The sequence below is a fragment of the Gavialis gangeticus genome, unplaced genomic scaffold (genome assembly GCF_001723915.1).
Source record: "Gavialis gangeticus isolate Ggan-Ray unplaced genomic scaffold, GavGan_comp1, whole genome shotgun sequence".
In the NCBI taxonomy this organism is placed as follows: Eukaryota; Metazoa; Chordata; order Crocodylia; family Gavialidae; genus Gavialis; species Gavialis gangeticus.
Window position 1 is genome coordinate 28,726,798 of NW_017729032.1, and position 26,507 is coordinate 28,753,304.

General features: G+C 41.8%; 1 protein-coding gene across 1 annotated transcript in view; it reads left to right on the forward strand.

Annotated features, from left to right (window-relative positions):
* Positions 1–26,507, forward strand: part of YAP1 (Yes associated protein 1) — a 154,532-nt gene that overhangs the window by 63,125 nt on the left and 64,900 nt on the right. Inside the window, exon 3 of the mRNA XM_019524163.1 lies at positions 23,794–23,909. Coding sequence (XP_019379708.1) covers positions 23,794–23,909 — 116 coding nt within the window. The remainder of the gene's footprint in view (positions 1–23,793; positions 23,910–26,507) is intronic.

The following is a 26,507-nucleotide window of genomic DNA, read 5'->3' on the forward strand; positions in this document are numbered from 1 at the left end:
TCCTGCCATGCACCCCCTGCCCTCATTTTTGTTTTTCTGGCATGCTGGCACTCTGGCACCTTCCAGGGTAGGCATTGTAGGGGTTTTCAGCACTCCGATCAAAAAATGTTGCTTATCCCTGCCTTAGACCATTCTGGGTGGGAAGCAACTAGACAGTTTGTTTCTGGAGAAAAAGGACTTATGCAGCAGCTTCCATGTACTGATCATGAATTGCACGTAGCTTGATAATGAATTTTTTTATGAGGAGGGGATTAAAATCACTCAGTTGTGCATGTCACTGACTCCTGGAGGTGAGTGAGTGCCCTGATGTTTCAGTGATGATTATGAGCTGTCGTCTAGTGCAGCGTTTCTCAACCCATAGGTCGCTACTAAAAAGTGGGTCGCAAGCAAACCTTAAAAATAGATCATATCTTGCATACACTTTTGAAAAAAAATGCTGCTTGTACTTCTCTATATGTTAATGCTGTGCATACTAATAAACAGGGATCCGGGTTTTCCATTTTCTGTGGAAAAATGTGGATTTTCTCCTTTAAAGAGCTTCAGTAGAGCCCGCCCAGGGCACAAGTGGCTGGCAGCAGGAGGAGGGGAGGGAAGCACAACTCCCTGCCCATTACTCCTCGTACTACTGGTGGCGCAGCTGGCATGGGGGTCCTGGTAGCAGTGGCAGCAGCAGCAAGTCTCACTGCTCTGCTCCACCCTTCCGCACTGGGTCCTACCCCTTGGGCTGTGGATGTGACTTCTGTCCATGCCAGTCTGGCCAGGCTGCAGCCCTATGCCTGCAATTGCACACAAATCTGGGGGGGCATGTGCCCACGCATACCCCACACATCCACCCCTGCCTCACACACTGGGGATCTGGGGGTGGAGGGCAGCAAGTCAGGAGTGAGGGGCACCAGCAGGGCTTGGGGGGCTATGGGTTGGGACTGAGGGACACCAGCAGGGTCAGGAGGCTGTTTTAACTATTTACTGGGTCAGGACTGGCCCTCGATGTTTACTAATGGGTCCTGGTACAAAAGAGGTTGAGAACCACTGGTTTAGTGGTCACAGCTTGTTGTGTTACATACTGTGGAGATATAGATTTGAAAGTATCCCTTCCTTTTAAATTGAAAACTTTACAATTTAAATAGGAGATGAGAGAGAATAGGGGAAGCAGGAGCATGGGGAGGTGAAAGGCCTCTTCCACTCCTTCTCTACACCCTCTTTGAGGGTTGAGGAATCTTATTTATTTTCTAATATCTGATTCTTAACCAAACAGGAAGATGAACAAGTATCTGTTTAGGAGTGAGTGAATTCTTTGTCAAATTAAATGAGCACATTTACTATGTTTAGAGTGGAAAATGGGGTGACCACAAGCAAATTAAGATGTAATAACCATTAAAGATTTTTTTTCCCTTTTTTATCATTACAATCACATGTCCACCTAGGAGAACTTACTGTAGAATTAAATATGACTTCAATAATAAGAAAAGCATCCTTGACCCGAGGAACAGCTCTATAGATAGCAAGTCTTCTTTCATAAAATCTGGGGATTTTTCTTAATCTTCTATTTTTCTTAAGAGAATTTTCTGCTTATCACTTTTTTAATACAGCTTTTTTTTCTCCCAAAAGAGATGGGGTTTTTATTAAGTTTGAGGTGCTGCTTTGGTCCAGCAAGAGAGTATATTATTGCCCCATAGCTAACTGTAGTTACTTAAACTTGATTAGCTCCTCTCAGATTAGCCTAGTGCAAGTAAGAGGAGCCATTCTTAAGTTGCTGTGGCCTGATGGTCTGGCATGATACTTATGGCAGCATAGCTCATGACATGCATGTGTCCATTTACTGGAGGACTATTTTTGTCATAGTGTATCATAGGAGACTGGGTCTCTTTCCCAGCACATGGGCATGATTTGTGGGGCCGGGGGGAGGCAGTGGAAGACCAACAACAGTCAAGTGGTAGTACTCAGTGCCTGCACTCCAGATTGGTCATGTCCACAACTCGGTTGTGAATACTTCTGCCCTATCCTGTTTGTCTTCTGATGCTAGCTGACACAGGTGTAAAAGTACCACTGAATTTAGCTTTAAGATGCTTTGACTAAAAGTCATTTCTGAAGCAAAGACAAGCCACTGTGGGCATAGGTAGATGTAATGCCTAGAACCTTCTAAAATACACTTTAAATCACCAAGAGACTTCCTGGAGTGTTTCAGAAGCACACTGGGAGAATTGAGTATGGTTTTGACCCGGTCGCCTATGAAGTGATTCAGTGTTATGTGCAGACACAGAGCACTCCACACGTAGCCTCTGGTCAGTCCTCCAGGCATCCCAAACAGCATCACTTTGGGGATCCTTTGGGATCACTGCATCCTTCCCTTGGGTTGTGGGACGCATGCAGAACTCTACTGCAGAGCATAGTCCACGCGGGTGGGGAAACAGCCCTTGTGCCCCTTAAACTTCCCTGCTACGGGCCTGGGGCAGGGCTCCAAGCTCTCTGGGGAAGGAGTGAGCAGCCAGGTGCTAGGGGACTGGTGGCTTCCTGCTTGTGGCTCCCGGGAGGCTGCATGCTCCAGGTGCTGGGGGGAGGAGTGCTGGGTGATCCTGTACTTGTGGTGGGTGGGTGGTTGTGCCTTTAACAGTAAATGCCTGTCAGCTGATGGGCAGCAGGGGAAAAGCAGAACCGTTGCTCAGCAGGCATTGAATAGAACAGCTTGGCTGGCAATTCCATGCTCAAGGTGACATGAACAGAGTATGAGGCCCATAAATTGTTCCTCATACTCTGTGCTCTTGAAGCCAGCCGTGCCGTGCAGGTTTCACCCTGCACACACATCTCTGCAATTGCTGGCCATGCACGGTGACTTTGTAGGGAAAGTCCTTTTAAAGCTGCAGTGTGAGGCAGAAACTGGGAAGTCCTGAAGCAGTTAGCCCCCCTGAATGAAGAAGCAAATCCTACCTCCACATGCACACACTTCTGTAACGTACAAGCAAGTACAGGTATGGATTTGTGCATGCGAGACATATGGGGAAGTTGAGGAAAGAGTTGTGGGTTGGGTGAAAAGCAGCAGTGGTAACCCAGAAGCATAAGACACAGCCTTTCCCAACCACTTCTTCCCCAGTTGTGCCTAGCCCCCCCCCCCCAGGATTCCTAGCAGGCAGGTGAAATTGAGAAGGTGGCTTTCCAGGGCAGGGGTTGGAAAAGCTGGGCAGCTCGGGTGGGGGTGGGGATGGCGGCAGAGCAGAGGGCAACTCTTCCACCCTCCACCACGTTCCTGGTCCCTGCTCCTAAGCCTGGGATCCCACTGTGACGGGGTCCAGGCTGTCTCCACCTCTGTGCCCTCCCACATACACACGCACACACCTGTATAACCCCAGTCAACCACATAGATTTAGTAAAGTGTAACAATGCTCTTTCTAAACTCTATCATTTTTTTTTTATTTGAGAAGGGAAAGCAAAAAAATGCAATTATGGGAAATGATATCTTCCTTTTTTGGTGTCCAGCCAATCTGGATCTTCCTCTCGCTCTAGAGAAATTATTTGGAAACTCTGGGTACTGACCCCTGGAAGGCATGATGGTCTGGGTACTCTGTCACCCCTGGTGTCAATTCTGGAGCAGTGCAATCCTTGAAAGGTGGCAGTTCCCTGGAACCCTTAGCAGTGCATATGTGGTAACTTCTGTCCCAGGACAATTGTGAACTGGTTCCCAATCGGTGACATTCCTGAAGTAGTCCAACTCTTATGTCTGTCTGCACCCTAAGCCGGTATCCTGGTTCTGGGATTCTAGTGTTCTGTTGGGACTCTCATCTTGCAGAGTTTAAAAGCTCTGTGAAGTGGGAAGTGTGGTTCAAACCTTTTATTAATCAAATATTTAAGTTCCATAAGAAGAGGTGACCATATTTCCAAATGCTTATTTGTACTGTCATCTCATCCTTGCTTTCTTGCATGTTTGTTTCTCTAGTTTGCTATGTGTCTCCTGTGCTTGAGGACATTATACAGCTAGATAAATGCAACATAAATATATTGGACTATGCATATAGAAAAGAAAGCTTTTGGGTAAAATTAAGGGGATTCATGTTCAGTGTAATTACAATGCTGAATATTTATATAATATCAAAAATGTCAGGTTTATGTAGCAGTTAATAACTTTTAATGATGCCTATTCTAAAGTAAATGTTAGCGCATAATCTGTCAGCTAAAAGCTAGGAAAATATAATCAGTTTGCCAGATCCTGACTCTATCCTTTGGGTGTCACTGCAAGGAAGACCTGGTCTTCTAAGAGTGTCTCCTAAGAGTGAAGGACTGGGTTGTTTGGTGGGAGAGACTTGGTGTAGGAGGGTGAGAGTTGTAGGGCTTCTAGATTTGGACCGTGGCAGCAATCTTATTGCATTTCATTATTTATTTATTTAATATGCTCCTCCCTCTCTCCCCTTCTGCCCTGCCAAAACGTAATTGGGGGCAGTTAGAAACCCAGCTACTACTGAAATTCAGTAAGCGTTGGGTATCTGAAGCACCTTTGAATACTGTAGCCGAAGTTGTGATTATGTATATAGAGTTAAGGTTAAGCACGTACTACATTAATAAATATAGATACTTTACATTGTTATGTTGCCATAGCAGATATTTATATGCATGCTTTACTCTGAGGATATGAAATACTGACTCTTTCTAAAGGAAACCATTGAATAATCACTGTATTTTTAGCAAAGATTAGATTAAGTAAAAGTTCATTGCATCTTCTATAAAATACTCGTCTCAGTTGAAGGGTATTAGGCTATGAACAAAAGTACCTTTAAGCTACTTTAAAGGGGGAGGAGCAGGGGGAGGGGAAGAGGGAGCTGCTGCTGGGGAGCATATAGGGGTTATGTGCTAAATGTGACACTGTACTGATCCTGTATGGATAGATCTGAACTAAATCTCTTTAACCTTGATCTGAGTGAAGCAGTTAAAGGTTTGGAGAGGCGTGAGTAGCAGTGTCAAGATGCACTTTGCCATAGGATCTGTACACTCCAGCCTCTGAGGTGCCAGCTTTTGGGGCTGGACAGTTTGACCCTTAATATGTCCCACTCGCGTGCCCCCTGACTCGTCTGCCACACCTTGATCATGTGAATTTGAGGGAGGATCCTTGGTCATCCTTGAGTACCCACGTGAGCTACGCATACTGGTGGTGTTTGCGGCTCTTCCTCCCCTTTCACTCTGTCCACAAGCCAACCGAGTCTTAAACTGTGATCTACTCTATGACTCCTTTAAGCAGGAGGGTCCTGAGCTTCACTGCCCACTTAGCGAGTGATTCCACCTGCCACATTCAGCAAAGGTTCATGAAGTCTATGGATTGGAAACAGAAACTTGCTACATTCAATAACTAAACAACTGACACAGACCTGGATTAGTTCAGTGGGGACTCCCTCTGCGCCCACCATGACTGCGACTCATTAACTTTTCAAGGGACAAATAAATTAAGTCTTTGATAAATAAATAGTTCGCTTAAGTCCGGATTAAATCATCAGCAACTCACTCTGCCCCATCCGGTGGCGGCCATTCATTATTTTCCTCAGGCATAAATAAGTCAAATTTTCTATGAATAAATAGTTCACAACAGTCCTGATCAGTTCATTGTCCACTTAATTAGCTGAAGCACATTCACTTTCAATTCATTAGGGCTTTTGACCAGTGGGCCAATCCCCCAACCAAAGTGCATCTAAAACTCAGAAAAAACCAAAACAAAAACCTCATAAAGAGGACAGATGGCATACTCCCAATCCCAAGAGCTTTTGGGTCGCTTAGACCTGTCATCTATACCTTTCCCTCCACTTGCAGATCCAGCATGGTGGCAACAGCAGGACTGTGTTTGGCTCACTCCTCTCGGGAGTCTGGACCCCTGGGGCTGAAGGCTTCTCCGAGTCTTCAGTCTATGGAGCTGGTCACTTCATTGGCTCACAACACCCCTGCCAGGGCTTCATTGCCCCGAGACTCTGTCCCCTGCCTTCCAGCTTCCCTACCCTTTCCCCTCACCAGCTTGAGGAGCTCACTTATGACATCGGCCCTAATGCATTGGCCAATATGCAGCTGGCATGAACTCACAAAACAGGGATGACATTGTGCCCACTGCTTTACCTCCGGCATCATCGCCATCCCTGCAGGTAAGCGAAATTATCTCCTGCCCTTACCAGACTCCTCTGCAGTCCCCTGATGCCACCAGGGATGCTTCCTGTCACTCTGGCATTGCTTTGCGGGGTACTCCCCACTATTACAAGAGGCTTTGCTACACTAGTATCACTACAGCATTAGGTAGATGTAATAATTGCATCCTAACAGCTTTTATTGGTATCATTTCACAGGGTGCAACTGTTACTTCTGTCTATAGGCTTATTTATTCACTGAATACTTTTTCTTTTTTAAAGTGGGGCAAGCACCCCTTTACTTAATGAAAAATCTTTTGGTACATTAAATCTGCACTTGCTATAACAACGTGTAACCAAGTCTATGATGTTGAGGTAACTCATATGGGTATTTTTCGTCTTGTAATGTATGAAAGGAACGCAGGTAGACTGGTGAGCAAGTTTTTGACATCTAATAGTCTGAGACATAAATGGATCATTTTCTGGAGGGGAAATGGGGTGTTGTGTGGTTGTTAATATTAGATATTAAACTTGCCTGTTGTCAGAGAACTTTTTATAGTGTTGCATTTCATGTCACATTGTGTAGATTTGGGTACACTAAGCTTGTTCAAAAATTATACTGTTCAAGATTAAATGCAAATCTTTATTTAAAATAAAACTGTGGTTCTAAATTACTAACAGGGTGTAGTAGCAGCTTGAACTTTGGCAACTGTTTTGATTTCAACATGTCGTTTATCTGTTCAGACCTAGTTTTCATTGTTATGTGTTAATTGCTGCTTGATACAATTTGCTTCTAAAATATCACTGGGAACTAACTACTATTTAGATAGTTGTCATCAGCTGCTGCAAGAGAAGTATAGAACTATGTATTAAGAATTCAGGTTGGAACCAGCTTTTTGGAAATATTTAATAAGATACGTAAACTATATACAGATTCAGTGATTCTTTTTTTTTTCCTACATTTTAGTTATTGGCCTTGACAGAATGTATCTGTTATTAAAATAACTGGGAAGAAAACCTGTGACTAGGTATGATATGTTATCAGATCTCCTAGAGGCCTGCAGAATGGATGAAAAGTTTTAATGTTTCTGGTGCAGTAGATCTTCAGAAATGCATCCGCAGGGGATCAGTGCAGGGAGAAAGGAAAACATAAAGTTCTAGTGGTGAAAACTGGAGTACTCATGACCCACAAATATAGACTCGAGTATCAGCTTGTCACTGGAAGGGTCTCATCTGTGTTTTTGGTTCCACTTGGTAGTCTTGAGTGCCCTCAGTACTTCCAGTGTAGTAGCTTATAGTGCTCTGCTGAATTGAGAGGGGAAAATACTACCAGAGATGAGGGATTAAAGTAGGTCAGCAAAAATAGCAAGGTGAAAAATAAAACATGGTGCAAATTTTAAAAGAGCAGGTGCAAAAAATTGGAAGGACAGTGATAACAGTATGGAGGCATTTGAAGGTGAAGAAGCAGTTTCATTTGCTAATCCTTTGCTAAGTTTTAGGATTCTCCAAGGAGAGAAAAGGCTGTTGTTAGTGGTCACACCTCTGGAGACTGTCAGTGAACTGTTCTCCAGCTGTTGCAGGAAGGCTGTACCAGACTTCCTACTAAAGGCATGCAAAAGAGCTTTTTTTATTTTTAATATACAAATTACTGGATTGTGAGCTTTTTACTGGGTGACAGTGTAGCCTCTGTGACTATCTAGCAAGATTGTCAGAAATGTCTTTCTGATGCTAAAACCTGGATGGAACACCCCTGAAGGCAGCAAGAGGAATTGTACAAAAAACAAAAAGTGCAAAATTATCTGTGTCAGCTGGCCTCTGCCGATACTGGGTCCCCATAGCTTTCCTGTCAACTGAAATCCATGGAACGAGAGCAGCCCAGAGATGGAGGAATAAACAGCCTGGAAGGGTCTGCTTGGTCTGCCATTTCCCTGAAAGTTTATCTTTCACCTTAAAAATGTGGAAGTCAATCTGTATATGACTTTGCTTGTCATCGGATTGATTGAAACCGGTGGTGCTTAACCTTTTAGCCCCACGGGTCAAATGAGTGGCACAGGGCTGGTCCACGAGTCAGATCAAGCCTGTGCATCTGGATCCAGACTGCACTGCCCCCCCACCAGTCTCACATGCTGGGCTCAGGGCCCCGGGGCTCCATGCCAACCCAGTGTGCCAGGATTGGGGCCTCAGACCCTGTGCTACCTCTACAAGCCTCCACATGGTAAAATTGGGCGCCTGTGCTGTCTCTGCCTGGTTCCGCGTGCAAGGATCAGGCTTTGGGGCCCTGTGTTGCCTCTGCCCATGTGGGGATCGGGCTTTAGAGTTTGCAGCACATCTGCTGAGCTGTGCATGCAGGGATTGGAGGCCCAGGGCCCTACGCTGCCTCCACTTGGTTCTGCCTGCCAGGAGTAGGCCCCGTGCCGCCTTGTGCACTGGATCTAGTGTACAGAATCACGGACCGTGGGGCACCCCACAGACCCAGGGGGAACCCCACGGACCAGATAATAAGGAGCCAAGGGCTAGATCTGGCCCATGGGCCAAGGGTTGAGCAGCACCCCTACAGTAAAGCAAAATAGCTCTGCCGTGTGAAGACTTCTCCTGCCTCTTCCACAAACAGAGGAAGTACCTCCTGAAAGCTTAAGGAACCCAGTGGTCATCCTAAGAGTGAACTTCCTAAGAATGATTCTTACTTAGTAGCACAAGAGTGGGTGCAGTTCCCCCTTCTAATTGTCCTCTTTAGTGATTCCTCTGGTCTTTGAGCTGCTGTCCCTTTCCTTCACAAGTAAGGGGAAATCATATGAGATGAGAGTACACATAGTTAGGCACCCATAGGTAAATCTATTGTGCTTTAAACTCTGAATATGGTGCAACTTTTGCATTGTTAAAACAATAGTGTTTAAAAGAACACTATAATAATAAGTAACCCTAATAAAAGCAAAGCCACCGCAGCAGCCCTTTGTGCATCCACTACCTCCATATTTTGTGCTACTCATGCATATACGGTCAGATTTCCTGTTTCTTGCTGTGCCATTCAAGATCAGACAGTACTCTGGATTGGGAACTTTCTTTTGAAAGAGATTTCTTTAGGGGCGTCTGCCTTTGTCCTGCATATGTGCACTTGCAAACATACAGTATCACTCCTGTAGGATTTACACTGCAGTGTATACCTGCTCATGCATACCATACTATGGAAATGCACATGTATGTCTGGTGCAAATATACCCAAGTTCTTAGTATAGTGATTCTCATGCATAGTGCTGCAATGTCTTGGGTTGCCATGAGATAACTTTTAAAGGTGCCACACAGTAGCAACACTGTTAGGTTTGCAGACACCTACAAATGATTTACTGGATCAAGGTGTAGTTTTCAAATAGGAATTCATAGCATCAAAAACTTTGTGACCCACTGTGATCTTTCTGAATTCTGTGCAACAGAAGAATTGCTCTATTTTTATTTATTTTAGTGTAAAAAACAAATGAAAGCTAAGGGGGAAACTGCCTTTTCCAGATCCTAGTGAAAATGTAGTTTTTAGCCCTTATACCTTTTCCAGTTTTACCCCCTCTTTACTCTGTTTTAGCTGGGCTCCAGCCCCTCTGCATGTGGCAGAAGAGGTTTATGTATTAGGATAGATGTTCTGTAAGGCTCTAGGTAAAGATTTTGGCAACAAGATTCTGAGGAATTAATATAACCAGACAGTTGGACAAACTTGTATGCTGTGATTTACTACTGATTCCCGTGTGAAGATCAGTGCTTCTTTTGCTAGCACATTGCAGTGGGACTGTATTGAACATCTAAAGTCTGCATGAGAGCAAAAGCACAGAACTTCGATAAAGAAAGCAGACTTTCATGGACACGCATGAGTAATTTACTCTCCATCATTTGCAAGAGCATTTTGGAGGAATCAAACCAGAAATGCTGTGTGCAAGCAGTGTATCTCAGGCAGCTATAGGCCTATAGCTACAAATTTGGTGTTAGTAAGTTGTTTTGATTGAGGTTTGTGAGGCATATATTGTATACTTGTGTATGGTAATCATAAGTATTGTACCCAGAATATCAGCTGGGTTTCATGAATGGGCTTTCCAAGCTTTGGTGGAGCCAATGATGACATTTGAATGCATGTAGTTTTCCAAGATGACAACTTCATCATTTCAATAACCATCACCCCTCCATCAGACGATCGCTTGAATATTCCAGCACCAACAGTTCCTTTTTAGACACTACAATCAATATCCAGGATGGTAAAAATACAAACCACCATATGAAACCCACAGACCAACATCCATATCTGCACAGAACTAGCAATCACCCTAAACACACGAAGAAAGCTACAATATACAGCCAAGCCTTCCAATAGCACCGAATTTGCACTGCCAGGAATACCTGCAATCGTCACCTGAAATCTCAAGAGGGCTTTCACCCAACAAGGACACTCCTTCAGAAAGATAGATCATACTTTTGAAAGAGCCACCGAAATACTACATGAAGAATTGCTGCAGTATACAAAGAAAATCCCCAGGAATTGCACACCATTAGTTATGATATGCCATCCCTCCTTGGAACCTATATGGAAAAGCCTTAAACAATTGCAACCCATACTGGAAGAAGACCCAATTCTTAAAGAGATCTTCCCAGAATCACCCATCCTAGCCTTTAAACATGTACTGAACCTTGCCAACCTTATTACCAGATGCAAACTTCCTATTGCTCAGAGCACTCCAAATGGGTCCAGACCATGCCAGGAAAAGAAATGTAAAACCTGCCAACACATTTCCAACACTCTTACAATAACTACATCCTAGAACAGAACCATCATCATTCCTGAACCTTACACCTGCACCTCCAGAAATGTAATACATCTCATCCAGTGCACCAAATGCCTTCATGAAAAATATATGTAGGAGAAACCAAACAAGAACTGCATACCAGAATGAGCACACACCAATAATTCATCAAAGACAAAAATATAAATTATCTGTGGGTGTCCACTTTTCAAAAAACAGTCGGTCTCTCTCCAGTCTCTCAGTTCTAATCCTCAGAGGGAATTTACAAAGCACCTTTTGTAGATGAGCCTACAAATTTCACGTCATATATCTACTGGATACAAAAAAGCATGGACTAAAGATATAGGCATTTCACACGCTATATCCTGCCTGCCATCTGATAACCCCAGACCTGCATGCTGCAAATTAGCTTCTTTTCTACCACAGAGAACACACAACACCAGCAGAGTCTCCCTATGCCTGAAGAAGGGCATTTGTTCCCAAAAGCTTACAAAGAACATTTTCCCAACTATTTAGTTGGTCTAATAAAAGATATCACATCTACCCAAAAAACCTTGCCTGTCAGTTGCAAAGGGATTCATTTATTCTCAAGGCCACTGCTGACCACAGACAAATTATCAGCAATGGATCATAAAGGTAACATGCAGAGCCAGGGTCCTTAGGAGAAGATCTGGCATTTTATTTGTGGGACGAGTTGGAACAATATTCCTTCCTAATGTTAGGCTTACCACAAAGGGCCTCCCTACCATTATTTTAGAGATTCCCACTTCGTTTCTTCTGCCATAGCTAATAAAACTACCTTTTGCCTTGGACAACTGTGCAAAAGAAAATTTTATTGCATGCTTTATGGATGCTGGATGATGCCTTTTGCAAGTTAAATGCTGATAGGTCTGCATACAAAACTGTTGGATACCAGCGTGGCCAGTGTTTCCATGTGATTCTGCCATGCTATATCCTGCCCAATGTCTGAGAGGCTAATGGCAAGAATTTTCAGATGAAGTTACCTTGAAATTTGTTTTGGATCAGCCATTGTCCTCCTGCTTTCTGGAGCAGGTTAGGAGGTTTTTGGTGTTTGGGGCAATGTGCTTTGTAGTTTTGCAGCAGGGTTGTTTGTATAATTTTAGGAATAGGTTAGCCAGGCACTTCTGTGGGATGGTTTGATTTGGGATGATCCAGCTGCAAACAGGGGGTTGGACTAGATTGCCTCCTAGGGTCCCTTTTAGCCCTATTTTCTGTGATCTAAATTACTGTCAAAAGAATGAGGAAAAGGAAGGAGGATGGAGAAGAGAGTAAGAATACCCCTGTTTTGTTGCCTCAGTAGGAGGACACAAACTGATCGAAGTGGTGTGTTTTTATTTCTTTGGAACACTGAACTAGTAAGAATGCCCTTAATGGTGGCCTACGCAGAAGACAGACAAAACTGTAGTAAGAATTTCAGGTGTAACTTTTTAAGGACCCTTTTTGTATGTTTTTAAATGGGGATATCTAGTTGAGGTTCTGTCATCAGTATTGTTTTCAACTTTATTACAGGCTAGGAAAGATTGGGTGTATATTTAAAATTTTTGGAGATTCCAAAATGGATCCCTTTTTTTCCCCCAAGCAACAGGTAGAATCTGTTTATGCAAAAAAGATTTTTTCATTGCCTGGTGACTGAATGGCATTTCAAGCCATGGAAACAGCTGATTATTTACTAAGGCAGCCACAGAACACCAAGGAATCTTGGACGGTTTTGAGTCTCTCTTGCATGAAAATCTTTCATGTTTCAACTGCCAAGAGTGGCAAAGAAGATCAGTAGCATGCTGAACTGTGGTGCAAAGGATTGCCAACAGCAAAACTGATTCACCCATTCTGCCCCCTTTAACATCTGCTATAGACACTGGGATATATAGCCAATTTTCAGGAGAGAAGCCAAAGTATCCAATTCCTGCAATGCCCACCATCCTCTATGACCTAATGCTGAACAAAGATAGCTAATCTTTATAGCAAAGCAAGGATGTGAAGACACTTCATGATTACCCTAGAGTACCATCTGAAACAAGGCTTTAGGGCTAACTAAGGTGCAAATCTATATTATTTTGCATTATGACTCAGTAGAATAAGAATAGTATTTGCAAAAATATGCACTCCTGTTCTTGTTGGCCTTGATCCCTTATACTTTTAAAACTAATAACCAGGATCCATGTTTTTCTCTGATTAAAAAAAAAAATCCCCAACTTTTGGATTAAAAAAACTAACCCAAAATCTATATTTTTCCATGATTAAAATGAAACACCACATTTGTTTTGTGTTTCATTTTGATGGTGGAAAAATGTGGATTTGGAGTTATTTTTTAAACAGAGAAAACCAGGATCCCTGCTAATAACTGTAGAAATAGTAAAAAATTAAATAGTCGTATGGTTGTGGCTTTGAATCCATTGGACAGGGGAGGAAAAAGAATGATCCCCAAGGTCCCTTTCAGCCTCTAACAACTATGAAACTATACTATGGCTTTGCTTCTCAGGCAAGACTAAACTTTTCCATTGCATGCAGTACCCTCTATAATAAGTTTATTGGTCACAAACCAGGAATCCATCTGTTATGCTCCCAACTTTTCCTCATGGTAATAAAAGAGGTCATACCTGACTGCATTGCTGCTTCTTTAGGTTCGTTTCTGAACTTCTCCTCAGAAAATTCACTCAGGGTATCCACTAGGTCATCCAGCTCTACAGGCTGATGTATGGGCTTCCAACTTCACCAGTATTTATAGGACTTCACATCCTACTCACATGTGAACCACAACTTCATCCGGTACAGTCCTGGGTTTTCTTCACATCCTTGCTCTGAAAAAGAAACCTTTCCAGCTGAAGCAAACAAACGAATAGGGGGAACAGAAAAATAGACTTACATCCCTGTACTTACTGGAATGGCACTGGAAAACTTATCTAAATATTATCCCATGTATCCACTGCTTCTAAACAGCAAAAGAGTTAGGTAGAGCTCAGTTCACAGGGTAACGCCCTTTGCTCCCTAACCTGAGAGGAGCTCAACAGGGGCCTAGCCAAGCTACACATTTTAGGGTATGAAGTTGGGCAGAAGCATGAAGCAAACCCGCAGTGTAAATATATCCTGTGTAACAATGCTAGCTATGGCTAGGATAAGCAGAAGACAAAGTAGATTTGCATCTTGGACCTGTACTCTTTAATGTCTTCATAAATGATCTGGACACTGGTGTCAAAAGCAGACTGGCCAAGTTTGCTGATGACACCAAACTTTGGGGAAGAGTCTCCACCCTTGAGGATAGGCTGGTGATCCAGGCCGACCTCAATAGGCTTGCAAGGTGGGCGGATGAAAACCTGATGGCATTCAATATGGAGAAATGCAAGGTGCTCCACCTTAGGGAATTATAACCCGCATCACACTTATAGGCTCAGCAATGCTACACTTGCTAGCACCTTGACCAAAAGAGACTTTGGGGTTATGATTGACCACAGGATGAATATAAGCCAGCAGTGTGATACTGCAGCTGTCAAAGCAAACAAAACTCTGGCTTGCATCTACCGATGCATCTTGAGCAAGATCCAGGATGTCATCTTCCCACTGTACTTGGCCTTGGTGAGGCCCCAGCTGGAGTGCTGAGTCTGATTCTAGGCTCCACAATTATGGAAGGATGTGGAGAAACTTGAAAGAGCCCAGAGGAGAGCCATGTGCGTGATCAGAGGGCATGAGAACAAGCTTTCTGATAAGAGGCTGTGAGCTATGGGACTCTTCAGCCTGGAGAAGCACAGCCTCAAGTGTGACTTGGTGGCAGCCTATAAATACATAAGGGGTGTGCATCAGGATCTGGAGGAACACCTGTTCACTAGAGCACCCCAGGGGATGACCATTGTGATCAACGGTCACAAACTCCTGCAGGACCATGTTAGGCTGGACATAAGGAAAAACTTCTTTACTGTTCAAGCCCCCTAGGCCTGGGACAAACTCCCCCCAGAGGTGTGCAAGCATGTACTCTGGACACTTTCAAGAAATGTTTGGACATTTATCTTGCTGGGATATTTTGACCCTACCTGCCTTCCTGCCCCTTGGGCAGGGGGATGAACCTCATGATCTTACAAGGTCCCTCCCAGCCCTAATGTTTATTAAATCTTATATGTATTTAATTCAGTTAGTCTATAACGTGTGTGTGTGTGTGTGTGTGTGTGTGTGTGTGTGTGTGTGTGTGTGTGTGTGTGTGTGTGTGTGTGTATAATATATATAAAAGCTGTCTTGCTGACTTCAGGGTAGCTGTTCTTAGGCAGCAAACCTTTAAAAACTGATTTGAACTGGAAATAGTAGAACAAAAAATCATCTACAGACTGTATTGTGTTAATTATGGTTTAAATAGAAACTACTGATTTTTATCCTATTGCTTTTTGGCCCTTTGTTCCTATGGGTTCTTTGCTTCTTTGCCTCTCCAAGCGCTATTCCCTCCCCTCTCCTCCTTTCCTACCTTTTGTATCCAAATTGTTCTTTCCATACACTGCTCTGTTCAGCTAAGTACAGGCAGTCAAAAAGCCCAAGGCTGAATTGATTCAGTCTTTGGAGGTTAGTTTAAACTGCTGAGATTAAATTGAAATAGAAGTAAACAGACATTTGCCTTTATTTCAGGAAATGTAGCCACATGTCTGCAGTGGTGCAGGCCAGAAGCCGGGGTGGGGGGGTGGCTGTTGCTAGAGCATGGCTTTCTGGCACATAGCCAGAATTAAGCTGTGTGTTTGCTTCCTCTTACTGCTGCCCCCAAGGTCTCTGGGATTTATAGTCCACAAACACAGCAGCAGGACTCTGCAGGGTTGCTCATTACTTCCTCCTCCTGCTTCCATGTTTGTCTGAGATTTGTAGTCCACAGTCCCAGCCAGCAGTAAGTTTGAGTGGGGGAAGGGGTGTTTAACCCTGGCCCCAGGCCCCAGCTGTGGTTTGCCTGTGGGAGCCTTCCCTTTCCCACAGACCAGTTTCTGATCGCTTAAACCTGTTTATGTGTAACTTCTAGGGTTAGCCTTCAGGTCCTGTCACAGCATCTAATGAAGTGAGCTCTAGCTCACAAAAGCTTATGCTATATAGCTATCCCTAATGTAGTTAGTCTATAAGGTACACATTGGCCCTGCCTTCTGCTTGACTTCAGAGCTAGCTGCATCTCTCTGTCGGTTCCCAGACCAAGCAGCCACTGGCTACACGCAACTATTACAAATAAAAATGCAGTTCCAGGAAAACTTCATTTAGTAAGTAAATTTCAAGTGAGGGAGTCCTTATGGCTCTTGAAAATAGTCTTTTATATGCACCCTGGCACACTTTAGATTCAGCTACTTGGCTGAATTTACGAAGTGGTATTGGAGATAGGAGATGCAGCAGGAGAACTCTGCACCTTTCAAGCAAGCATAACTACAGTCTGAGTGTGTATGATAAGGAAAAGTGGCAGGAAATTTTGAAGTGTTGGATCAATACTATGTCAAAAAATGAATCTTGGGCAGAGAAATCCAAGCCACCTTACACCTTAAAATTAAATACAACATCTCAACTAGGATTATTGACTTCCCTCACTTCCTCCAGCAAACTGAAACACCAGAATATGAAGACTGCAATAAAACATCTGATGAACTGCCCGAGTTCTGCTTTGGAACATCTTGTATTTGTCAACACCTCTGAGAGCCAAATGACTGACTTTGACTAGCGTTTATGAGTCGGATATCAATGTCCACAGGAGTTTTTTTGGGGGGGGGGTTTCTGTTAGAGGGCAAGATTCAGAAGTTGCTAGCCACAAGATGAATACCGTTCATTCTCTAGTCACTTGTGATCAGAAAGGTTAATGCTTTGGTTCAGAACAGAAAGGTTCTTCACCAACATGCTGTTGAGAAGATTTCAGCAGTCTTCTCCAGAAGTTTCGTAATTACTTGGGCCTCCCTGTCTCCTCTTGTCCTGCAAGTCAGGGGGACTCAGAAGAGCACAGAATCTTGGAGTTGCTGAGGGCGGATGTAGAAGCAGGGATGACCGGTCACTCACAATTTCCAGTATGATCACCAGCAATTTCATCTATTCCTAAGGAAAGAGCTATTCCTTGGCTCAGGTTCAGAACAATTAAGATGCATAAATCCTGCTCTAATCAACCAAGATATACTTGTAATGAAATGATGAAGATCATGGATAAAATGGGTCTTGTGAACAGGAAAGAAGGTACCAGATGCTGAAGAGTGCCTGGTTCTTGGAAAAAAAGAAGGGAGGAGTTTAAAAAAAAAACCAAAAGCAAGACACCCTGGAGTATCAAACATTATGCACAAGAGAGAACAACATTATAAAAGGCCTAAATATGGACAAAAAAAGAATTCTGGTTACTGTCTAAGAAGGTTTGCAAATGTGCTTCTGTTCACATGTAGGTAGACCCATATCTAAAGGATCAAAAGATATTGGATTAAGTCCAGTCTTCACCAGCAATTAAGGATGACTAATTGACTGAGTTAATTCTCCATTTTTTCTTTAATTATTTTTCTTTGGGATTAACTCTTCCTCCTCCTACATGTGATGGGAACAGACTGTCTTTTTACAATGCATTTGACAGTGAAGAAGTCAGCATCCATGTGTGATGGTGCACCAAATCTTCACATGTTTTCAGAATGGCTCTTTGTGCATTGCAGAACAAATAGATGTCTCTTACCGTGCCTAAAGAGCCCAAGGCTGAGCAGCCTGTCTTTCCTGCACTGTGTTCATAACTTACCTGAGTGCTGAACTGCATGACACAGGAAGTCTGCTGCTGGCCCCTCTACTCCCAATTTCTTTTTTTCTATTGGCCATAACTAGTCAAGCATAGAAGCATCAAATATAGCTCATAAAAGACTCTGTCTGATTTCCCATTTCTCCTCCCCCACTTGTTCCTGTTTTCCTTGGAATCACTTTCTAGTCCTTGTCTTTCCTTCTGTGCTTTCTGTTTACCACCACAGCAAGGTACCGTAGCTGGGGAAGAATGGTTTAATGTGGCTTGGGGTAGTTAAGATGAGCTTTCAACTTAGATGAGCTTTCAACTTGCTCCGAAGCAGATATATGTACAGAATCCTTGTGTAAAGTGTGGCTCTTACAAGTGCCTCTGAAATTCGTACTACTCAGTTTTGGAACAGTAACTCGTCTCAGAAACCAAGCTGATATAAGGTTACTAACAATCACTCTTCTTACGTGCAGATTGTTTTGGAACTGCCATACTTAGCCCAGTGTTGACACCTTTCTCATTGGTTTCAACTTGTCTAGCATTTGAAGGGATCAGCAGAATTACTTATCTTAGACATTGTACATACAGTTGATTCAGATGCACACTAGAGTTGACTGTTTGGATTTGGACCATTCATTGCTAACCTGTATTGCATTCATTACAAGAGATGTTATAAGCAATTTTAGAATTCAGTCAATCATTGCGTTCTTATCTGTTGAAGGGTCTGAATTTGTTCTGTGCGTTCAGAGCAAAGATCGGACTCTAGTTTAATACAGGTAGATTTTCAGGCAGACAGTCAAAAAGCCCGAGGCTGAATTGATTCAGTCTTTGCAGGTTAGTCTAAACCGTGGAGATTAAATTGAAACAGAAGTGAACAGACATTTATCTTTTGATTCAGGAAATGTAGACTGGGCTGCATCCCCAGTTGGGCTTGTCCCCCACACCCCCTTGTCAGCCATCCCTCACTGCTCCAGCTGGGGAGCAGACAGCACAGTGCAGCCCAGTCCAGGGCTGGAAAGCACGTTGGGATGCTGTGGGACTGTAATTTAACTTGAACCAGGAAGGGGTCTGGGACAGAAGTTTCATAAACCAGTTTGACTGAAATCAGTTAAGTCTGATACTACATTTAACCAGGTTTACCTTAAACCAGTTTCAGCCATTTTGAAACTGGTTTATGTGCACTGAGCTTCTATTCTGTTACAGGTTTAAACCAGTTTCTGATCACTTAAACCGATTTATGTGTAACTTCTGTCCCTAACCTCAAGGTCTATAGTCTGTAGCCTCAAGGTCAAATAGTTGCATATGCCTAAACTTATAGCTTTTTAAAGGTAATGTACCATATTTACTCAAATCAAAGCCAAGAGTTTTTTTCCCCCCATTCAGCATGGGGTGGAAGGAAAGCCCCTTGCCTTGGATTTGAGTATAAGTGAGGCCCTGGGGGCTGCGGCTCTGTCTCCATCCTGGCCTTGGCATCAGAGCCACAGCCCCTGCCTCCTGTAGAGCCACAGCCTCTACTCTCCTCCCCCTTGCCACTTCTGCTTACCTTCCTGTCACAGCTCTGGCTCTACCCTGCTCTGGCCCACAGCATGGAGCACATGCTGGTTCTGGTCCCTGCCTAGGCCAAAGCAGGAGTAATGGTGGTGGCAGCCCCAGCCCTGGATTGGAGCTGGAGCCATGACAGAAGGGTAAGCAGTGGCATAGAGGGCAGGCAGTGGGGGGAGGCAGGTGGGGGTAAGGAGCAGGCATTAAGACTGCGGGGGAGGGGCAAGCAGCAGGGGACAATGTGTGTGGGGTTTGCAGGCCTCACAGGGTGCAACTGATAGGGTTGCAGGGGCCAAGGGCCCGACACCCCTGCTGCCTGCCCCCTTGCTGCTTGCCATGCTGCAGTGGTGGAAGGAATACATTTAAGAAGACCCTCCAACAATTGGATTGTATACATGGAAAACAATAATAACATTTTAAATTTTCCGTGTCGACAATCTAATTATTGGGCATCATCCTATGTTAGAAGTTGTCTTGAGTAAATACAATAGTTGTATGTGGTAATTGTTTATCTTTTTCATTGATGCTGTAGATAAGTCATAGATAGGTAGATGTTTTTGTAGGTGGTGGTGGTACTATATCAATGCCTTGTAAGAGATATGGGATTCAAGTGTAAGGATAAGGGCAGCTGGCACACGTTTGGTAAAATCCAATCTCTTTAGGCGGAGATATGTAGTGGTAATGCCAGAGCTCTGAGCAACAAAACATTTTGGATGTTGCATCCTGCACAGCTTTTTCACGCCTCTGTTTAAAGTGAAAGTGAACAACTTCATTCCTTTCTGAGAACACTGTGTTTTTATAGATCAAACTGCTAATCAAAAGTACCTTCTGTACTTTGTTCTAATATAATGTTGCTGATATTGCAGAAAGCCAAGACCTGTATCCATTATTTACAGTATTCAAACACAGGGATTACAACTCATTCTCATTGGTGGCAATGTGATGTGTTTTCTATCACAGGATTTTTTTGGGGGGGGGAGGGGTGTTCTACCTGTTTCTGTTAAGTTTGAACTACAATGTTCTTGTTTAGGGCTAACAATATCACCACATATTAAAGAAGTCATTGACCTTTACCTTTATCATCTTCAGGCAGTTTGGGGATATTTATAGAAGAATAACTGGAGGGGGTGGGGGAAGAGAATCTTGTTCATCTTAACTTGTATGTATAACGTTCATCTCCTGCTTCCTGAGAAAGTTGAGTTTTATTTTCCTCATATTTGTAGATTATCTGGAGTTGGTGCGGGGGAACCTAGCAGACACTGTGCAACTACTTTATGTATAACTTCACTGCTGAGTTTTGTTTTGAGATGGCTAAAATTTAATATAGGAAGTAGTTAACAAAGTTTGTGGCTGAAAACCAATGATCATATTGAATAGCATACTTGAGCAATTTGGGAAAAGTGATGAGATTCGTTGGCATTCAGCCTCCATTGCACTTTTTAAATTGATACTTCTGTGAAACTATTCAGTTTTTCACTCAAGTTCAGCTTTGTTTTGTGAAGGGTTCGTTTTGTTCCTAGCAAGTAACTTTACAAATACAATTCTCACTCTAATATAGCCCAGTGGATTTGACTCTCCTATAAGTCTACATTTATTTACTAACCAACACATGTAATGTTAAGCAGAACATTTATTTTCAAGGAGGCTCAACTGCTGAATCTCAGATGAACCGCAGCGTTCAAATATGTAACCTTGAGGGCAGTAGATTTTTTTTTCTTGGCCCTCCCTCCTTTCTGGAATTCGGAGTAAGCACTTGCCAAATTGGAAACGAAGGGGTTGTAGCACATGCTGGTACTGTTATTTAAACACAGATGTTTCCTTGAAGACTTACTGAGCAACACTTTTACATTTCTATTATCTTTAAATACCTGCTTTCTTTGTTGTGACAAATTTATCAGCCCAAAAAAGCTCCCAAACATTTCCAAATATGAAAAATTATTTTCAATACCAGCATGTATTAGGTATTTTGATATGTCTGTTGTTTGTTATCCTGTTTGTTTAAGCAGTTGTTGGAGGTGGGGGGAACAAAGGAAAAAAAAACTTATTTTGTCATACCATGTTAAATAAAAATAAGTATTTCCCTGTGTTTTCTCAGGAAAAAGCACTGCTTTTAGGCATTCTAATATTAAAATAGTTGCTGTTGTACAACTAAAAGGTGATAGCAACACTTAATTTTGTCCCACAATAATTGTGTGCATGAAAGAGTTTGTAGGGTTCTGCCTGGCCTGTTTCCTGCTGTATCAGGCCAAGATGTTAAACCTGAAAAGCCTCAGAAATAGGCTCACAGAAGCTGGCTTCAGCAATGCCCTCCAACTCTTCCACTTCTTGGACCAGGCACACATCACATTTGAGTTTGGACCCTTCACCTTGTACCAAAATGTAAACCCGTTTGGGTTGTGCTGGGCCATGGAGGAGACAGCCTGCAAGGTGCAAGACGGACAACCAGTCCTAAGTTTTCAGGCCCATGAAGGTTGCTGGGGGAAAGCCGGCTTTCAGTCTGTAATGATATGAGTGCTTTCATTATTACTGACAAGTGTTTCTTGCTCAGCCCCTGGGAGAGCCACACATTTGCATACATGCTTTTTTTTAACTTTAAAATTTATTATTAAAAAAAATGAAAACACAGAGTTTCCTTCTCCCTCTCCTGTCCACAGGGAGAATTGTGACTCTGGCTTCTTCGTAGTAAAATAAGACTGTGTTAATGTTTAATAATAAGTTTCAGCACAGGTGACGTTCTCAAATAGTTTTATAATTGTTTTTAAAGTTCAGTAGGTCAGTAAGTATTGACCTATGTAACTCAGTGGGTATTTTTCCACATGGTTTCTTCGTGGCTGCTTTGTTCTATATTTTAAATAGCTGTGCTGGAAAATCATGTATTTTTGATTAATTGGGAAATGCAGATAAGAAATTCTAAGTGCTAAATTTCAGGTAAAATGTAAATATGCTTGCCCAGGGCTGTTGGTTGTAAGCCATGTAGGTCTAAGGACATGGGTAGGCAAGGTTCTTTGGGTAGAAGTGATATCTTTTATTAGACCAACTAAATAGTTGGGAAAATGTTAAGCATGGCAAATATATTTTAGAATACTCTCCATGCAGGCATTTCCTAAAATTTGTAAGTGCCTTTTATTATTGTCTTTGAACTCTTAATAAATCTCTCTCCTACATTAAAGAAATTCTGCCATTTGTTTCACAACATCTCATTTAATAAAGTAGTTCATTGTGAACAATTAAGAGCTTGCAAGAAATTAGGACAGGTAAAGATTCACTCCAAATCCTAGTGCATCCTTTTCAGACCTTTTTGTTACCCATTTTATACTATTTTTAAAGTATCCAAAACATGAAGTTGAGCAGAGTAGACATCTTAAACTCCCATCACGCGGATTACTTAGAATGTACTAACTTATTTTATGAAGTTGACTGGTAGACCAAACAGCCAGATAATTCCATGTGAGAAAGAAATTGTGCTCGTTTTGTAGCACAACAAATCTTGGTTCATGACTGGGGTTCTTAGCTACTGTGGTAACACCAACACTGTGCAAATAAAGAACTAAACAGAACAATGAGTAGATGTATCTTGCCAAATTTGGCTCTGTCCTGTAAACACTGTTTTCTGAGTGTTTCAGGAAAGACAGTTGAGAACCATTTTTCATTGTTCTGATCTATTAAGACCAGTGGTGCTAATTGTAGATAAGTTGCAGTTAATTAAGAATTTTACAAATCAAGCCACCGGTCTAGATTAGTACAACCAGACCTTAACAGTTTTGTCACTTAAAATATTTTTCTTTCAGAGGAAAAGCATGTCTGTCTTGTGTGTGAAAACGCAGCAGCAGCACTAATGCACAGATGGAAAATTCTCAGCCAAGACTGACATTCCAGCCTTAATTCATCCCACGACGTATGACATACACATGCTATACATTCACATCAGTACATGATACTCCATACTGCGTCTTAAATATGATAGAGATTTGAATGGAATATTGACTTCAAATGTGGATCTCCCACTCATACATTATAAGAGGAGGGGGGATAGATATGGTTATTCCTGAAAAGCCTTCAATTTTATCCAGGATTATGAATCTCTATTATTATTAACATATGACTTGTGTGAATGAAGGACCATGTTCCATAAAATTACCTGTCTGTAAAGATGTGCCCCATGTTGAGAGTATACTTTGGAAATCCTCAAATTACTTGACATACTGGTAGTTTTTTCATTATCTTGCTATCGTTTGACAATACTTAACAGGTGGGGATTAAAACATGCACTATATTAAGTTACTTTACTGTACCTGAGATTTGACACAATTGGTTTTGTTGGAAAGATTTGGAAATCTCATTTGAAAAGGGAGAATAATGGGGGAGAAGGTTTGGTTCATGTGCAAATACCTGAAATAGAATGGGTTAGATTCTAATACCCTTATTTGCACTGAATAGCTTCTTGTAGCCTGTTCTTCCTACCAGGAGTCAATTCGGCCTCTTGATGAAGAAAATGTGACAGAATATAACCTCTAATGAAACAGGGTGAGAAAGAAGATTTTGCTAACAGTTTTGAACTTTGCTTTTGCTGATCAAGTTTTTTTGTTTGTTTGTTTGTTTTTAATCTCTCCTTGTTTCTAGACTTTCTGTACTCTAGAAAATCATTGTTGTGAATACATGACTAACTCCCTGGTTTGTTTTGTCTCAGTCACATTGATCAAACAACTACATGGCAAGATCCCAGAAAGGCCATGCTTTCCCAGATGAACGTGACAGCCCCCACCAGTCCTCCAGTTCAACCGAACTTAATGAATTCAGCATCAGGTAAGAAAAAAAATCAGTATCTGTAAGAGCCATTGATGCATTTGTACCACTTTTCTGCTTTTAATGTTTTAAGGAACTGGATGTATGTTAATTCCTTCTGACTTAATTCACATTTAATCTGTTCACTATTGTGGCCAACTGGTTTTTCAGTCTACCTCCTAAACGCAGCTTCCTTCCACCTTCTTCTGAAGTGAGTTTGCAGTGCAAGGTGCTCCCTTTTGTTGCTTAAAGCCTAATTTTTTCAGTCGTCCCTGGACCTACTGCTCCAGAGCTCAGGCAAATTAACTTGATTTTATACTAACTTTTGGTAACTGATGCACTTTTCACCTTTTTGCTACTCCTGTCTCTTATTCCTCATCTGAGCTCATGATTTATCTCCCCACTTCTCTTGCTATCTACTTTTCTATTGTATGACCCCAAAAGAGGGAGCTTTCACGCATCTTTTGGTCGTCTTATTAAACATGCTTAAATGCAAAAGATAAGCAGGCATGATTGAAACTGGGCTATTTGTGGTTGTGACTTCTAAAGGTGAGGCTAATGAAGCCGTTGTCTTGAGTTTCTTCTGGCCTGGCTGTGGTACTGCATTCAGTGAGGCAAAAGAAGAGAGATCTTGGTTGGATTTAAGGCAGTCATTACTCCAAATGTAGTTACAGTCTTGGTATTTCTCTAATTTGAAAGAGTAATATAAATTAGTGATCATATTTTCCAGAACAACAATAGACAATCAACAGCTGTGTAATCCTGATGCTCCCCTGCAGGATTGTCTTTGGCAACTTCAAAAGAATAGGGAATGGGGCCACTCCCACTATCACACCCTCAATTTATTCATCTCCTTGCTTACACCAGAGAACTAGATGTTTCCTGCTTGAGCATTCACAGTCCTGTGTTCTGTTTGCAAGATATATTTAAAAACTTTGCGTTGCTGTCATTACAGGATTACGATGAAAGGGATTTTGATGTCCGATAAAGGGACATGCAAGACAGATTTGGAATAAAACTGATAATTGATTACACACTACTGTTTAAAGTTAGCAAAACCAGTTTGTAACCCAGGGTTTATGGGAGGATCTAAAAAAGGCAGCCTTTAAACTTGCTCAATCAACACTCGAGGAGAATTTTAATGTTCAATGTCAAATGAGCAAAATCCAAATGAAAAACAGAAGTAAGTTAGTAAGTAATTTTACTCCAGGTACCTACCTGTGGAAGATGTAGGGGGAGATTTGGAGCTAGTGTACAATGGTGTCTTAATGTGTAATGCAAGTCTATAAATCAAAATAATTTTGAATTTTCTTATCTTAGGCTATGTGTTTTAAATTGATTTTTCAGTAAAAGAAAAAAATCTCTCATTCTGCCTCAAAAGTCTGATTTTTGATAAATTATGAAAAATTATTACTGATAAGCCAATACAAGTTTTTCTGTGTGAATTACAAAAGATTTTCATCACTTTGTCCTTTTGTTTTATCATCTATCTATTGTGCTTTGGAAATGAGATGCAAAGTAAACATATACATCAGTTGTAGTAGTGTAATGTTTAGCTCTTGAATTTCACCTGTAGAGCTAATAGTTTTTTGTGTTTAACAAGTTTTCTCTGAACGAAATGAACTCTAGAACGCCATACATTACATATTGACTCTTTCTGATACATGGCTGATTTAATATACTCATTGCAAATATTGTCAATAGATTTGTTTTCTACCCAGCTTACATATTTTGATACTTATGTGTTCTGTTACTTTGTTGAGTATGTGGTAATTTTTGTTTTTTATTTTCTTAAACAGCTTCTTAAATAACGGAGCATAATTTAAAGAATTGAATTGACCACTTGTTGATTGTGCAGCATTGTGCAAATATTGTACAGCAACTGGTTTAATGGGATTTTTACCTCTGGGTGCTGTCATAATATCATAATATTTTTTACTGCTGGCAGTAATGAACTTTAATTTTTTAACTGTCCAAATTGAAATTCTTATGCTTAGGAATTGCTCTGTAAGGCTAGGAAGAAGAGTTGAGTTTCTTGATGCCGGAAGTTGAGATTTTCTGATGTAAATGTATTTGGCAGTGGAATGTACTTTACTCTCTCGAAAGATTTCATGGAAAATTTTGGAGAAATTACAAAATATAGTTATCATGGCACCTGAAGGTAGTCAATTTACAAATAAGTTTCTGGGTTATTACAAAAAGGAGACTTCTTGCCTCTATACAGTTAATTCTTATGTAGCACACACATCATACTGATTTCAGATCTTCACAACTAGCATTGCTCCAGAGTGTCAGCATAAGTAAATGTAAACTACAGAATATCAGACATAGCTGAGGGGTAACAAAAAAAAATATGAAAGAACAAGGTTCAGGGGGTGTTTCAGGAGGTTGGATGTTTTGTTTTTTGGATTTTTTTTTCTGGATTAAATTAGGAATTAAAGTGAAGAAATGGGAGATGAATAGAGCAGGGGAAGTTTGGGTTTATCTCGTGAATCACTATAGGTGTTCAATAGGGGTGTGCGAAATGGGCTGTATTTGATTCAGATTCAGCCAGAATCGGGTGACAGCGATTCAATTAGTTGATTTGGATCACTGTCCAGATTCTATTCGGCCAGACAC